Source organism: Myodes glareolus, chromosome 10 (assembly GCF_982192425.1).
Source record: "Myodes glareolus chromosome 10, mMyoGla1.1, whole genome shotgun sequence".
NCBI lineage: Eukaryota > Metazoa > Chordata > Mammalia > Rodentia > Cricetidae > Myodes > Myodes glareolus.
The window spans coordinates 69220860-69236069 of NC_142035.1; the positions used below are offsets into that span (position 1 = coordinate 69220860).

Sequence of the window (15210 nt, forward strand, 5' to 3'; positions counted from 1 at the left end):
CACTTGTACAGGAGACATAGTCAGTCTTATTACCCATAGTAGGTCCCACTACTAATGAATTCTGTCGCCTAGCAAGGTGCTTCTGTGAGGAACAGCTCAACCTCCTCAAAGAGTTTTATGGGTTAAAACAAAACAAAGAAAACATTTTGTTATTGTTGTTGTTTTGTTTTGTTTTGTTTGAGACAGGGTTCTCTGTGTAATAGCCCTAGCTGTCCTGGAACTAGCTCTTGTAGACCAGGTTGGTCTTGAATTCAGAGATCCGCCTGCCTCTGCTTCCTGAGTGCTGGGATTAAAGGTGTGTGCCACCACTGCCTTCTCAAAGGACATATCATATAACTATTAGGCCCCAATTAGTGCAATCTCCCTCTCCACCCCTCCCTTCTCGGCTTCACTTTTTAGTCTCAGAGTTCTCCAGATGAACCCTTATAGGAAATACTAAGGATCAGACAGGTAATGAGTCCTCGTGGGCTCACTCTACAACTGCTAGGGCAGTGATTTCCAGAACGATCCTCCCATTGGAGTAGGCGTGGACTCCAGCAGAGGGGAACAAAGGAGTACTGCTAAAGAACTGAATCTATTGCCGGGCAACCGAGGACAGCTTTTGTTTTCTCTGGGATGTTCCTGCAGTCAACAAGGCTTATCTGGAAGGTTCTATGAAGGGAGTGAATATGAAGTGAGTCACACACAGTTTAGAAGCAAAGATAAGTTCTTTTGAGTACAATAGCAGAAGAGAACACTAGCCAGGTACTAACTACACCTGTGAACCACACAGTGAGATTATTTGACAATAACTCACTTGAAATTTCTAAAATTATTTTTTTTTCATAATTTCTACCTGAATCCATTTATAAAAATAACTAAAGTTGTTCAATCTTGGCAAAAGGCAATTACTGCAGGGTAAAAGAGAAATCATAATGACAGGCTACATTGACTGAGAGCTTATTATATGCTAAACACTTAACTAGTGCTCACTATGAGGAAACAGCACCTATTTTCGTGGGTTACAGAGGAGAACAGGGAGGTGTCCTCTGGTGAATCTGATGAACTAGGTGAAGATCTTGCTGTGGTCAAATGCTCTGTCTTTGAATACCCGTCCTTGTTGGAACTGCCCACCCCTTTTATAAAGTAATGGCTCCCTTTAGCACGGAATGAATTAAACAAAACAAGTAACAGTGGACCGGGACTCAAAGTCCTGTCTTCATGTGAGTATCATGAAGCCTTCAGAGTCGAAAAATTTGGAAACGATAGAATTATCTTGGTCCCAGAGTGTATTCAATAGTAACTGACTGAGTGCCATGGTTGGCAGTGCTTCCACTGCTGTTGCTACATCCCTGTAATATCTCCAGGGATGCTTCCGGGACAGCCTGTGGAAAAGGAGTTGGTATTCTTCCTCTTGTTCCTAACTGAATCATTTTCACAGCTCTAAATTTCAACCATTCCCCAGATGGCTCCCAATGCCCTGACAAGTCCAAGGCAACCAGAAGCATTTGTGGCTTTATAGATGGTATCAGGTGATATAGATCCTGATACTGCTGCACGAACGCTTCCCCCAAAATCCCAGCTTTATCTGAATATTGCTAAAAGACATACCAACCTACTCCAGTTCCTTCCTCCAAGCAAAACTACCCTCTTCAGGGCTGGAGAGATGGCTCAGAGGTTAAGAGCACTGACTGCTCTGCCAGAGGTCCTGAGTTCAATTCCCAGCAACCACATGGTGGCTCACAAAAATCTATAATGAGATCTGGAACTGTCTCCTGGAAAGTGTATATATAATAAATAACAAAAAATAGAGAGAGAAATAAAAAGAGGGTTGTTGGAAACAATCAAAAATGATTTAAAAAAAAAACAACCATCGTCTCCAAATTTTTCAATAAAAGGACAGACATGTTTTTAGTAACAATTGAAACTTCCCTACTTTTACATGTTGTTCAATATTATTTTTACAGGAGTTCTGTAAGGATTCTCATTTTAAAGACTACGAAGATGAGACACAAAAATCGAGACAGTCCTGAGACCCTTGCATGTACTGTGTCTAGGGGAGAATAGTACTGAGCGACAATCTTTATGAGCCCTAAATCTTTCAAAAGCAGATTAAATGTGAAAATAGCTGGAAACAACATTACCTAACATATGTAATCCACAAAGAGAAAGATTGGGTGGAAAAGTTCTCTAAGAGTAAGTCAACATTCTTCAGTGATTAAGGAAGAACAGGGCTTTGAAGGCCAGACTTTGGGGCCTGGAACAATGAAACATCAAACACAGGAACATGGGGAAGACCCAGGGTCCTTTCAGCTCAGCCTTTAGAAACCACACTTTCGTGTTGTTATGAAAAAGGTCTTACACACAGTGAAAGCTTTGTATGTGTGCTATTAACCACAGTATCTTTATAAAACGGAACTCTTTCAGTCCCAAGCAGACTGGCTGCTCGTGTCTCAGTAAGTGACATCTAAACATCCTAGTCTCTTCTGATAAACCTATCAAACCGAACTCCTTTGGGAAGCATTTAACACGCACAGCCTGGCTCAAACCACTTCAGGATACGGGCAAAATCTGAGAAATGATTTTAGAATCATCACGCAATCCTGTCATAACAAGTCACTTCACATATCCTGATTCTTCTGAAGTGTCTGCCCCCGTACCACTCGACAGTCTAGGAAGTTCTTACCCATCTTCCTCTGGCTAAACTCAAGGGAGATGATTATAGGAAGCAAAAAAGCTTCCCGCATTCTAGCCCCTCCAGTAAGTCCAGTGCTTTCGGCTTCCGCTCATCCTGTACGGCTCCTTTAGCACAATGCACAGACCGTTAGCTTCATCTCACTCTGGAAATTCGATCAACTTTGTCCAGCAGAATCTCCCACAAGGATAGAAATTATCTGTGTCTGCTTAGATGGCCGTCACTCAGCATAGCTAATTACTGACACTAACATGTGGTTATTCAGGGCTGGCAACGTGGCTCTGCAGAACATTGGTGTGGCATGGATGAAGCCTTGGGTTCAGGCACCAGCATTACAAAAAGTAAGAAATAACTTGTGTGAAATGTGGTTAGTTCAGCTAAGCAGCAGATTTTTTTTTTAACTTTCATTCATATCTTAATTTAAATGGCTACCTGCTTCTAGTTGGTATGCTAGCAAAACAACGTAACTCTCCCCGACAGAACTATGCTGGTGTCTGTATTCCTAACAAGCACCACAAGGACTGACAAGTAACGGGACTTGGTGTCTGTTGAGAGAATAAGTAGATGTGCTGATATATATGAGAATTTTTTTTCTGTATTGTTGGGCAGTGAGTCTGCCCCATGCTCTAAGCATTCCAGATCCCTACATGAAATTTGGCCAAACCCAGACATATGTTATAAAGAACACCTCATTAGCTCACACGGAAAAACCCAGGCAAGCCACTCATCTCTACTGAGGGCGCTCAGCTTCACAGTCACTCTTAAACCACTTCCAGATGACTTCTGAACAAATGGTTGTGCTGTTTATGAAACATTACAACAGTCAAGGCCGCATCCTTCAGAATGTTAAAATCAACTACATGGTTTTAAAAAGCAAAAATCAAGGTTTTGAGTGTGTATATTAACCTTGAAAATAAACTCCCTTGAATGCCTAAATTATTACCAGAGTATTAAAGCTATTTTGAAATATTCTTTGTAAATAACTTTCAGCTCTAACTAAATTTTTTTTTGAAATCCTATACAGTATTCAGGGTGGGTATAACAGCTTGATTTGATAGGCTTCACTCCTGTGTTAGTGGTATACAGAGAGAACATGACCTCGCTACAAAAGAACTACCAATCAAACTCAATTTGGCTCCAATTAAAACTCTTAGTTGATAGAGCTCATGAGGTTCACAAATGCTTGGTCATTCGAGATTTTAAGAAAACCAAGATGTGACATTTCACGAAGCAGAGATTAGCCAGGTTCCCACTCCGAAATCCTTAAAAGTTTAACTGGGAATTGCAGGCATCAGGAGAGGTGGTCTGCACACAGAAGCCCCCTCCAGAGTGCAAGAAGCCTCTCCATTTCCTGTCTGGAACATCATTCATCCCACAGTGGCTACACAAAGGCTGAGCAACCACTTGTTCATGTCCTCTCACTGAGAGATCACTTCTGTAAAGAGATACTAACCCTGACGTGTAAAACTACATGTGAGAACAAAGAAAGCAGACCAGTACCTTAAAGACTGATTATAGTGGTGGAATAGAGACTTCAAACGCAATTAGCTCAAACATTATTTAAAGGCAATTAATATTCATTACATAAAAAGGCATAAATAAAATGCACCATACACACCATACCCATAAATCCTTTTACCTGAACATAATTTGTTCCTGATGCCCTTTCAAAATACTAAGATACTAGCTAACATGTATATAACATTCTGTATCATGCATAATAAACATTCAATATATACATTTTGTATGCACCACAACAATACAAACGGGGGATTGTTATTAATCACACCTTATAGTCAAAGACACCGAGAGAGTCTAAGTCATTTGACTCAGTTTTCAGTCTTGTGACAAATGATCTCTATTCAGCTTTTGACGTGAAAGCATTAAGTTCCACTAAGCAGTGTGGGAAGAAAAAAAACTCTCTTCAATTTTATTAAGTCTTTAAACTGCTATTTCAATGAGCTAGGAATACAATCTGGGTCTTGCTCGCCTCCGACTCTGTGTTGTCAGGGAGGGGCTGAGCTCAGGGAGGCAGCGTCACTGATGGGCTCTTGAGAGAGTGCAGGACATGTATTGCAGGAACTCAGATCCCTCAGGCCTGGGTCTTTTTCAGCTCTTCATATCAAACTGCACCCTCCTACCACCTCATACCACTTAATCTGTGAGCTGGGGCTTATATTAACTGACTCAAATCTAATTTTACTTTCCACCAGGATTCCAAAAATATAATGTATAGGTTCCTCTTCTTTTAAAAACTAAAGGTGCATTCTTTTTATTATAGAAATTAAAAGCATATGGAAAGCACAACCAAAGGAAAGGTTAAAAACACATCAAAAATGTGTTTCCTATTGCAACTAGGAGACGTGGTGAGCTGCTGTCACACACTTTTGCGCCCAAAAGGTCATGTGCAAATGGCCAAGGAGATCTATTATCAGTTTCCTGTTTGCTGTCCACTTGCTGTCAAAGTGGCCTGCTGCATCAAGACCCTGGAACACCTTGTGTTATTTCTCCCAGTTCAGCTACCCACACAGCAACTCCTCGGGCAACAATGGTAATTATGCAGGAGCCATGTTATCTCAGGATCACACTGCAATTAGCTTGTGTCACTGCAGCAACCATGGTTATAATAATTGCAGGGGGGGAAATGTCTTATGGAAGTAGCAGTTTTTAGTTTTGGCTTTCAAAAATAACTTGGGTAATTATACTGCTTTAAAAAGCAAGTTTGTTCTCTACCAACTCCCAAACAAACTCTGGACAAAGTGCCCTGAAACTAAGCTCTGAGACATTCTCAGACAGGAAACATTAGGCTCTCTCCACAGAAACAGCTTCTAAAAATGAGTACAGAACACATGGATACACAATGCTCAAAGTAGTACTTACAGCTCCTCTAGAAAAGGGAAGTTCTTAAACGCATCTTCTGGTAACTGGGTGATATTGTTCATACTAATATCCCTGCAAAACATGAAGTTAGAAGCATGGTTAACTAGTGGTCATCGCCAACTGTCTAAGCCAACAGAAAACAAACTACCTGCTGTTATTTTGTACAGATGCTAGAAAAATGAGCATAGAAAACAGAAGGGAATAGGCATAATCTGATTTTAGAATCCAATACTTAACTGAGAAACAACACCAGTTCTGGAATTTCCCCCTTTAGGTATTACTTAAAAAAAGTTTCAAACTCCCTAGAACAAGTGGGCTAGTGTAGGTTCCCAGCGGCCTTGGCTGGCAAAGGTAGACAAAACCTATACTTGATCAAAATGAGCCAACACACGCTGCAGGACTAGGTCACATAGACCTGCAGATGGAAATGGCTCCCGAATTACAATCAAGGACAGGGCAAACAAGCCCTAGCTCCATCCTAGTCAGAAGTCCTTTAACAGCTCTCAAAGTCCTCCAGGTAAGAGTTGTCAGTGGATTTCATTCTCAGCCTAAGAACACATGCCAGCTAGAGACAAGTGCATACATGATAGGTATGTAGTCAGTTTAGAAAGGAGGGAACTCACTCAATACGGTAACTCAACAATTAACCGGTTCTAACAGCTAAAACATCCTTTATTAATCATTCCCCGCTCCCCTGGCAGCTGCCTTTGAATCGACTTTCTCTTCCATACTCCACGTGATATCAACACTGTGAAAGATTTAGTAACAGCCTTCTGAGGGAAAGTCCTGGCACACACTGGGCCGGCTGAGCAACTCCCTCAGTTTCTTCCGTCTCTTATCTGGAGGTAAAGGCAGTGACTGAACCTCTTGGGTCCCTCTAATGCCAAAATCACCATCAAGTGCAAGCACAAGAAAGTTCCACTGATGGATTGTCAAGATGGCAGAAAGAGGCATTAGAAAAGCCATGTATGATATAAGGTAGAGCTGTCTTCACTTCAGCGAGATACAATCCCGACAAGGTAAGGCACTTTCAGCTCCCCAGTCCAGGCGTCACTGTCCAACCTTTCCTCTTGCCAAGATTTACACATGGGAATCACAACGCTTTCTTCCTAGCCTTTCCCAAGGCAGGTGAGGAAAACATCTTGGACTGGGAATGACAGGAACAGCAGGAGGAGCAGGAACAGAAGCTGCATAGAAGGAGCAAATCCTCTCGGTATAAAATTGCACCTACAATCACCCTTTGCTAACCAGAAAACCGAGGCTTACTGTGGGGTAAAATGACCTCCCTGACGCCAACAAGAGGAAGAAAATGCACACTCTATGATCTTAACTGCCAACTCAGCCTCCCCTGGGTTAGGACTTAATTCTGTAACTCCCCTCATTGCTAACTAAAACAGAAAGCAAAGCCTAAATCCTGCCAAGGTTAAAAACGAGGAAAGAAAAAAAAAGTTTCAAACTCCCTAGAACAAGTGGGCTAGTATAGGTTACCATTGGCAAAGGTAGTCAAAGCCCTATACTTGATCAAAAGAAGCAAACACACACTGCAGGACTAGGTCACATAGATCTGAGACCTCAGTGACCGAGCATATTTAACATGTGTAAGGTCCTAGGTTCATGCCTCAGCACCAAAAGGAATTGGGGGGGGGGTGATGCCCTCAATATCTTGGCATAATCATCAATGAATCTTAGGCAGTGTACTCTGCTTAAAACTGAATAGAAAGAGAACTATAAATAGTTCACAAGTTGAGGAGTCAACGTTCCCATAAATTTCTTCTACCTTGAAATTTCCCTCTCAGTGGATCTATTACCAGACAAGCATCCCCAATTTTTCTATTACTGAAAACAACTCAAATCCTACTAAAGATAATTTAGAATAAATTGTATCCTTCTCGAGGAAGTATTGTATTTTAAATCCAGGTCCCAAACCTATCTACGGTAGCAATCCACAGGGAGGAAAGGGGAAGGAGCCTCTCTCAGAAATACTTTGGCAAGAAGCCAGAGAGCTTTCTCGGTGGCAAAGAGCATGTGGTGCTCTTCCAGAAGTCCCCACTTCAGTTCCCAGCACCCACACAGCGCTTCACAACCCTTGGTAACTCCACTTCCAGGGGATCCAATGCCCTCTTCTGGCCTCTGAAGGAAACACAGGTATATATGCAGGCAAAACATCTATACATATAAAATTAAAATTTTTTAAATAATCATTTGGAGAAATACCATCAAAATAGGGGACAGAAAAGGCAGGCCCAACCCTGGTTCCTTATACCCAATTAGTTTATCCTGGGCCTCTCTGCTCAATAGTAAAATGAAGGCATTGAGCTAATCAGTTTGGGCAGCGTCCTAATCTTTATTATAATATTACATACCATATAAAATTATATTATTTTATGTTTTACCTCTGTAAGTTTATTTATCATGCAGGAGCATGTTTTATCGACAATATACAAGTCTCACTTACGGAACTTTTTCTCAACAGTTTATTGTGATGTTCAATGTAAAGGCTAAATATTACTGTTCCTTTGGAAAAAACCACTCAATGACTTTGGCTGGAAACACATGAGCCTTCATCACCAAATCCATTCTCTCTCTCTTTTTTTTCCCCAAAACCATTCTTAAAAATACATACAAATTTTAATTTGAAAGACAAAGCAATAGTCTCATACTTGTAAACTGATTCCGTAAAGTCACACATTGTTTTATGCTTTTTAGCTACTCTAACAAAAGGAGAAAGGGGGAACAAATTAGTGATTTACTACTTTACACAGAGACACGCCAAACTAAGACTGAAGTACCAATTCAGGTGAGTCCCACAGTATCAGGAAAACTGACAAACTGCTTCATCAGAAAAGGTCTGGAGTGAACCAATTAACCTCACGTCAAAGGTGGGGGGGGCACGTAATGTAATTAGAAACCATTTACTCCAACACACTTCTCTGCATTCAGCATTTTATAACACACTTCTCACTTTCCCCCTCAGAGTAACAAGACACAACAGGTAGTTTGCTCTGAGCTGTCAAGGCAATTAGTGAGACTCGGGGTTTACAAACTCATGTATGTTACACACATGGGAGGTTTGCTTCTAAGTCCTTGGTCAGGAACAAGAATCCCACTATTTTAAGGGATTTTTTTTCACCCTCACCCTAGCAAGAGGCTCTTTATAAATGTTTTCTCTCACATTGTCTGAGCTTTAGTTAGAAAAAAATATTTAGGAATAAAGTGAAAAGAGGCGAAAGGGGTAGACTACAAGATACCATCTCCAGAGCAGCCTGGAATCCTGTGGTTAGAGTATAAGGTGGGTGGGTATCCATTTAAAATAATGAGAGCTAATGGTGATAAACAACCTACAGACAGCATGAGGAGTGGATTCTAGACCTGACGTCACCAACACCGGCAAGAGAACCCAAGGTGTACAGACTACAAAAATAAAAGGTCAGACGGCATGCTGGAATTAGACAATTCACAAATGGAAGCCCTGGCCAGTAATTACACATATATGAACCTCATATAAAACACAGAAGAAAAAGCTACGAAGAAATCTTCAACTAAGGCTGAAGAGATGGATCAGCGATTAAGAGCACTGGCAGCTCTTCCAGAGACCCTGCGTTCCACGCCCAGCACCTCACGTGGTTTATAACCATCTATAACTCTAGTTGCAGGGGACGTGACCCTCTTCCAGCCTCCACAGCCACCAGGCATGTATGTGGTGTGTAGACACACATGCAGGGAAAACACCTCCATACAGAAAATTACAAGTAAATAAATAACATTTTAAGACTTGCAAAGGAAGAAATCTTCAGCTACAAAACACCCAGACATTCTCACAAGTCAGTCAGTAACTTTCATTTCCTGGAGCAGCTCAGTCTCCTAACAAGCTCCTAGCATGTTACTGAACCTAGCGGTCCGCCACTCTAGATTCCTACCCCAAAATAAACGCAACGGAGAAAACAGAACAAAAGTCATACCAGGTCAGCACTACTCACAAACATCACAGAAGGGCAATTTCAATGGAACAGAAGGTACCAGAGCCAGGCAGCTGGTTAGAAATACACTGGCTTCCAAGGCCAAAAGCCTGGGATTCACCCATACTGTACTTGCGGTGTGACCTTTGGCAGCCTGTTGAGATTCTGACATCTGGCTACTTCATTGCTAAGATGGAGGCAGTAATCAGGGAAATGTAGACGCTGTGAAAAGCCAGAAGATGTCAAGTCAGACCCATCATCTGTTCTGGCTCTTTCTAGAGGTCCTCTGAAGGCAGCAGGCTGAGACAGGACTGAAGGATGGTGAAGCAGCACAGTGCCCTCCAGGATGAAACCTCCTTACAGAAGCGAATAAGAAACTCAAAAGATGGGGGCTGGAGAGATGGCTCAGAGGTTAAGAGCATTGCCTGCTCTTCCAAAGGTCCTGAGTTCAATTCCCAGCAACCACATGGTGGCTCACAACCATCTGTAATGGGGTCTGGTGCCCTCTTCTGGCCTGCAGGCATACACACAGACAGAATATTGTATACATAATAAATAAATAAATATTTAAAAAAAAAAAAAAAAAAAAAAAAGAAACTCAAAAGAGTAACACCTAGAACGGATCAAAACTCCAAACTTCAGATCAAACACTTCACTGAAGACCAAAATTCTGACTGCCACACCTTAAGAAGAAATTACATTTTTAAAGGAAATAATTTCAGGAGGACAAAAACAAGATCCTCTCTCAAAAAGATTAGGATGACTTCAAGCAGCTTGGTGAGAACACTAGAGACAGAATTGCAAAACGTAGTCTGGCAGGATGGAAAGGAAAATCTTTTCTATACGTCTTTTGTTTTCATAACAGACGGAACACAAATCTACACTGTCCACCCACACAGCACAACGCTCCCAACTTTTCACCACAGAGATGAGACGCACAACAGCACAGCAGTTCACACACACACACACACACACACACACACCCCTGACTTCCCAACCACCAGCGGTCACAGATGTCGTCATTACTGTTTAAAGAGTGCAACTGTTTTCATTGAAACTGACAAAGCCCCCCATGGTTAAAACCCTCATCTTTTTTCCCCATCCCATAAAACTTAGTAATGTTGAAGCATCTACACTGTAGAAATCATTTTTCCATATTCCACCTTTTAACACCTCTGTTCACAGAGCACTGAACCTGTTTGCTGGTGGCCTGTTTGTGTATACACTGCTGTGGCCTCTGCCACTGTGTCCTCAAAGGGTCTGGGACTTCGGCCTCAGCATTATTTAATTTTAAACAGACTGTGTGTTATCTAAATTTGAATGAACATCTTATTTGCATTCCTTTAGACTCCCCTGTTGCTATCATGTTGTTGATTATGTACCTCAAAACTCCAACAGTTTAGGGGAAAAAAAGTCGCTAAACCACAATCAGGATCTATGGAACACAGTTCTTCAATGTGTTTTTGTTGGAGGGGGGTGTGAACAAAACAAATAATAACAGAACTGGTTGATGGTGTCTCTTAACTCAAATAGTATGTGTTGATTATGATAAACTAATAGTCTCCCGAAAGCTTTTCCAGGGTCTCTGGTAATCAACCAGAAATAGCAGGCCAAAATTTCTAGAAAACAAATGTCTACAGTATGACCCCAAACTAAAAGCAACATTGAAATTTCTTCATGGGCCATAGACCAGTAAAATGGCTCAGCAACTGAAGGCTCCTGCCATGTACATATTAGGCTTAAGTTAAATCTCTGGGACCCACATAAAGGGAGAAGGAGAGAACCAAATTCACAAAGTTGTCCTTGACCTCAACACAGACACACAGACACACAGAGAGAGAGAGAGAGACAGACAGACAGACAGACAGACAGACAGACAGACAGACAGACAGACAGAGAGGTACAATATAAATAATAAACATTCTAATTATTTTTAAATGCCTCCAGTATAAATATTTAGAAAGAAAGTTTCTATCATGAAAATATTCACATAGCAACAATTTCCTATTAAAGCTAACGAAGTTTAATTACCTTTCTGACACTATTCAATACCCACAGGCAAATAATCTCCCCTAGTCATAAAAGTAACCTACGTTGTTTTTTAAAAATAACAAACTATAAATAAAACCATCCATGGTATCAACACCCACATATAACCAATGCCATATTTTATAGGCATCATGACAGATTTTCTTTTCTAAAAGTTATCACATAGTTCTAAGCATGTTCATCTCTTGGTATCTATTTTCATTTGCAAAATGAATGCTTCCAAAAAAAATACCTTTCAGTGTCTGTAAACACTAAAGCTTAACAAACATTGATTTTTCTGGTTTTTTTTTTCCCCTACAGCCTATATAAACCACAGACCACAGAATTGGCACACTACCGAAAGCCAACAGAATTAAGAGGTTCACTAATGGTTAAAGAAAAGGGAAAAGTTTGTTATCCATTCACTATACTGGTACAAAGTTCCTACTAAGTACACATGTGCAGACACCTGGGAGGGTAAAGCTGTCATATCAAATAATATGTTGACAGTTTTTACTGTAAAATCCATCATCCCACTCTGTTCTTAACTTGCAATTATATAACGTATAATTTAAACATTTAACTAAACTTAACTTTAAAAACTTGCATTATTGGGTCGGGAAGCTACCTTAGGAGGTAGTGCTTGCTGCACAGATATGAGGCCCTGCACTCAATCCCCATAACCCACCTTTAAAGCTCAGTGTAAGATGTAGTTCACTTAGGAGAGAACTTGGCTACCATGCACAAAGCCCTGGGTTTGATTTCCAGCACCATAAGACTGCAAACCAGTACTTCAGAAGTCAGGTAGGAGAGTCAGTAATCAAGAGTTATCTTTGGCTACACAGTGAGTTCAAGGTCAGCCTACACTACGTGAAATTCCATATGAACAAAACAACACAAAACTAACAAAACAACAGCAATAAAAAGACTACTGATTTTAAAAAAAAAAAGAAGCAGTTGAGTGTGGTAATCCCTCACTTGTAATCCCAGTGCTGAGAAGGCACAGACAGAAGGATCTCTGGGCTTGTTGACAAGCAAACCTAGATTACTTGGAGAACTCCAGATCAATGAGAGACCCTGCCTGAAAACCTGAAGTTGGTGATTCCTGAGGAACAGGGCCCAAGGCTGACAACTGACATCAACTTGCATCTACATACACATACACCCACATGGACATGTAGCCTCACCTATGCAAAAATACCATCCCTGCATCCATGAAGAATTAGCTGCAGCTCTCTAGACTTCTGTCCTGTTTTATCTGGCACTCCTAGGATCCAACCAGATATCAACACAGACTTGCTTCTAAGGCCTGTGCAGCATTTCTACTGCAGACAGCTTTGGGCAGTGGTATAAAAGGCTTCTGTACTGTCCAGTCTCTTCCCTGATGTTTCAAGAACACTAATTTCTCTGTAGTCTTTGTATCTTGGGATCCCCCCACAATCACCATGCTGACACTTATAAATAAGTGTTAATTGCCAGAGAGAAAAGTTAGTCACTTGTAAAGCCATTTTTTACTCTAGGCCCCTGAATGTCCCAGGTATAAGATCTTTCTCCCAACTCATGCTTGAGAAACTGCCCGGTTCAAACACTGAAAATATGTCTATCTTCTCATCACAGAGGAAGAAGGATTAATTTATTTTATCATCACTTGTCTTGGGTTAAAACCTCCATTTTAATGCTTTTTAGAATGTTTTCATTGAATGCTGCAAAAGTGAATTGCCATTATTAATATATTAAGATGCACAAAAAAATACCAAGAAGACATATTAGTAAAACATGAGGAACATGAATATCTCCTTCCTTGAAGCCTTGCCAAGGTTCCACAGACACACAATACAGGGAAAAAAATAATTCTCAAAATCAGTGATGGGAAACAAACCCAACTTTAAAATAGAAAAAAAAAATCTTTGAACAGATACTTTATCAAGGGAAATCTACAAACGGTGAGCAAGCACATGAAAAATTACGTAGCATTAATTACTAGGAAAATGCAAAATGTGATACCACAGAGCTATCGGAATTTTACCGAGCAGTAGCAGCCATGACAGACGCTGATCAGGCTGCAGAGGAACTGTAACTCCAAACACGTCTGCAGCTATTGCCAAAGGCACAGCTGCTTTAGAAAACAGCTTGGTAGCGTCTTATATGGCTGAACATATACTTATGATCAAACTGTGCAGCAGTTCTAGGTCTGAATAATATAACTGCCAAAAAAACAAAAACTGGAAACGACTCAAATACCTTTGTACCGGTGAAAGCCATGTGAATCCCATGTGTGTGTATTCAGTGGAATGTGATCTAGCAATAAGACGGGACAAACTAGGGATGCAAGCAATGATGCGGAGGAATCTCAAACACATTACACAAATACAAGAAGTTATGAAGACTGAAAAGAGATCAGTAGTGTCTATAGTGACATCTCTGCCTAAATCCTTCATTCTATCCCTACAGGCTTTCTCTCCCATCTCTATAAAAAACCAAAAATGTGATTTACACACTGGCTTGAGAAACAAGAAACTGGGTTCTTTGGTTTTGGGTCAATTACTTTGCTCTTGTTGCGTTTCTGCTATCAACTTGCATGAGGGCACTGAGCTAAACTTACTCATTCTCCTTACTGAGCAACTACTGTGTTTGTGTCTGTGTTTGGGGACATGCAAAACATAGACTTACCCTTAAAAGCATCACAAACCAGTACAAAGAAATGACAGAATGAAAAGAAATTATCAAGTTAGATCAAACAGTCTAGGAGACCCTCAGTGAATTCTGGCTGTCCACTACAAAGCAGGGGTGTTGGGGTAGACAACTTGCTCCAATGATCAGAGCATTTGCTGCTCTTGCAGAGGATCTAGGCTCAGTTCCCAGCACCCATATCACAGGACTCAAGCCATCGGTAAATCCTGTTCAAGGTGATCTTTCGCCCTCTGCTGGCCTCCATGGCACCAGAGATGCACGTGGTACAGATAAAATATCACACACACACACACACACACACATAAATAAATAAATAAACAAATATGGTTTTTTGAAAACAGAAAGGAAAAACATGTCACTTCATACAGAGCTCTTGTTTGGACTTGTGGTCTCGCTTATTGGGTTGACAATGTTTCAGTAAAGACAATGTGCATGCTGAATGCATGGGCTAATTCTTCATTAATTAATACACTTGCTGACCACTACACCATTTGCCATTCCTGACACACCAGCCCAGTGTACTCAGAAATCCTTCCAAACTTTCTAAGCTGGCGGCACAGGAGAAGGAATGCAATTTATTTAGGTAGTGATAAATACCATTGTTTAAAAGAAACGCAGTGAATAGCCACCAATGGAGTTAAATATACCTACATATAAACTTAACTATTGATATATTAAAATTACTTATTCTGTGTTTTATAGAGCTATAAATAATATGCACACATATATAAACATTTATATAATGCATATAGTCACAATGTAAGCCATAGTCCACATTGGGTTCCTTTGCTTTTTTTTTTTTAAACGCCACTGAACTGAGTAACTGGTATGAGGTGTGTGAGGATACTTTCTAGGAGGAAGGAGTAATATAAAAAATCATGGCCAAATGAGATAAAATCAGAGTTGCTGAAGGTTCAGAACAATCAAAGAATGAGAGGATTCCAAGTAACACAATGGAAAACTATGATCATCAGGAAATGC

At 40.6% G+C, this 15210-nt stretch overlaps 1 protein-coding gene across 1 annotated transcript in view; it reads right to left on the reverse strand.

Annotated features, from left to right (window-relative positions):
- The window catches only part of Lgr4 (leucine rich repeat containing G protein-coupled receptor 4), a 101897-nt gene that overhangs the window by 41490 nt on the left and 45197 nt on the right, over nucleotides 1-15210 (reverse strand). The window contains 1 exon segment of the mRNA XM_085696747.2: nucleotides 5555-5626. Within this exon segment, the coding sequence (XP_085552873.2) occupies nucleotides 5555-5626 (72 nt within the window).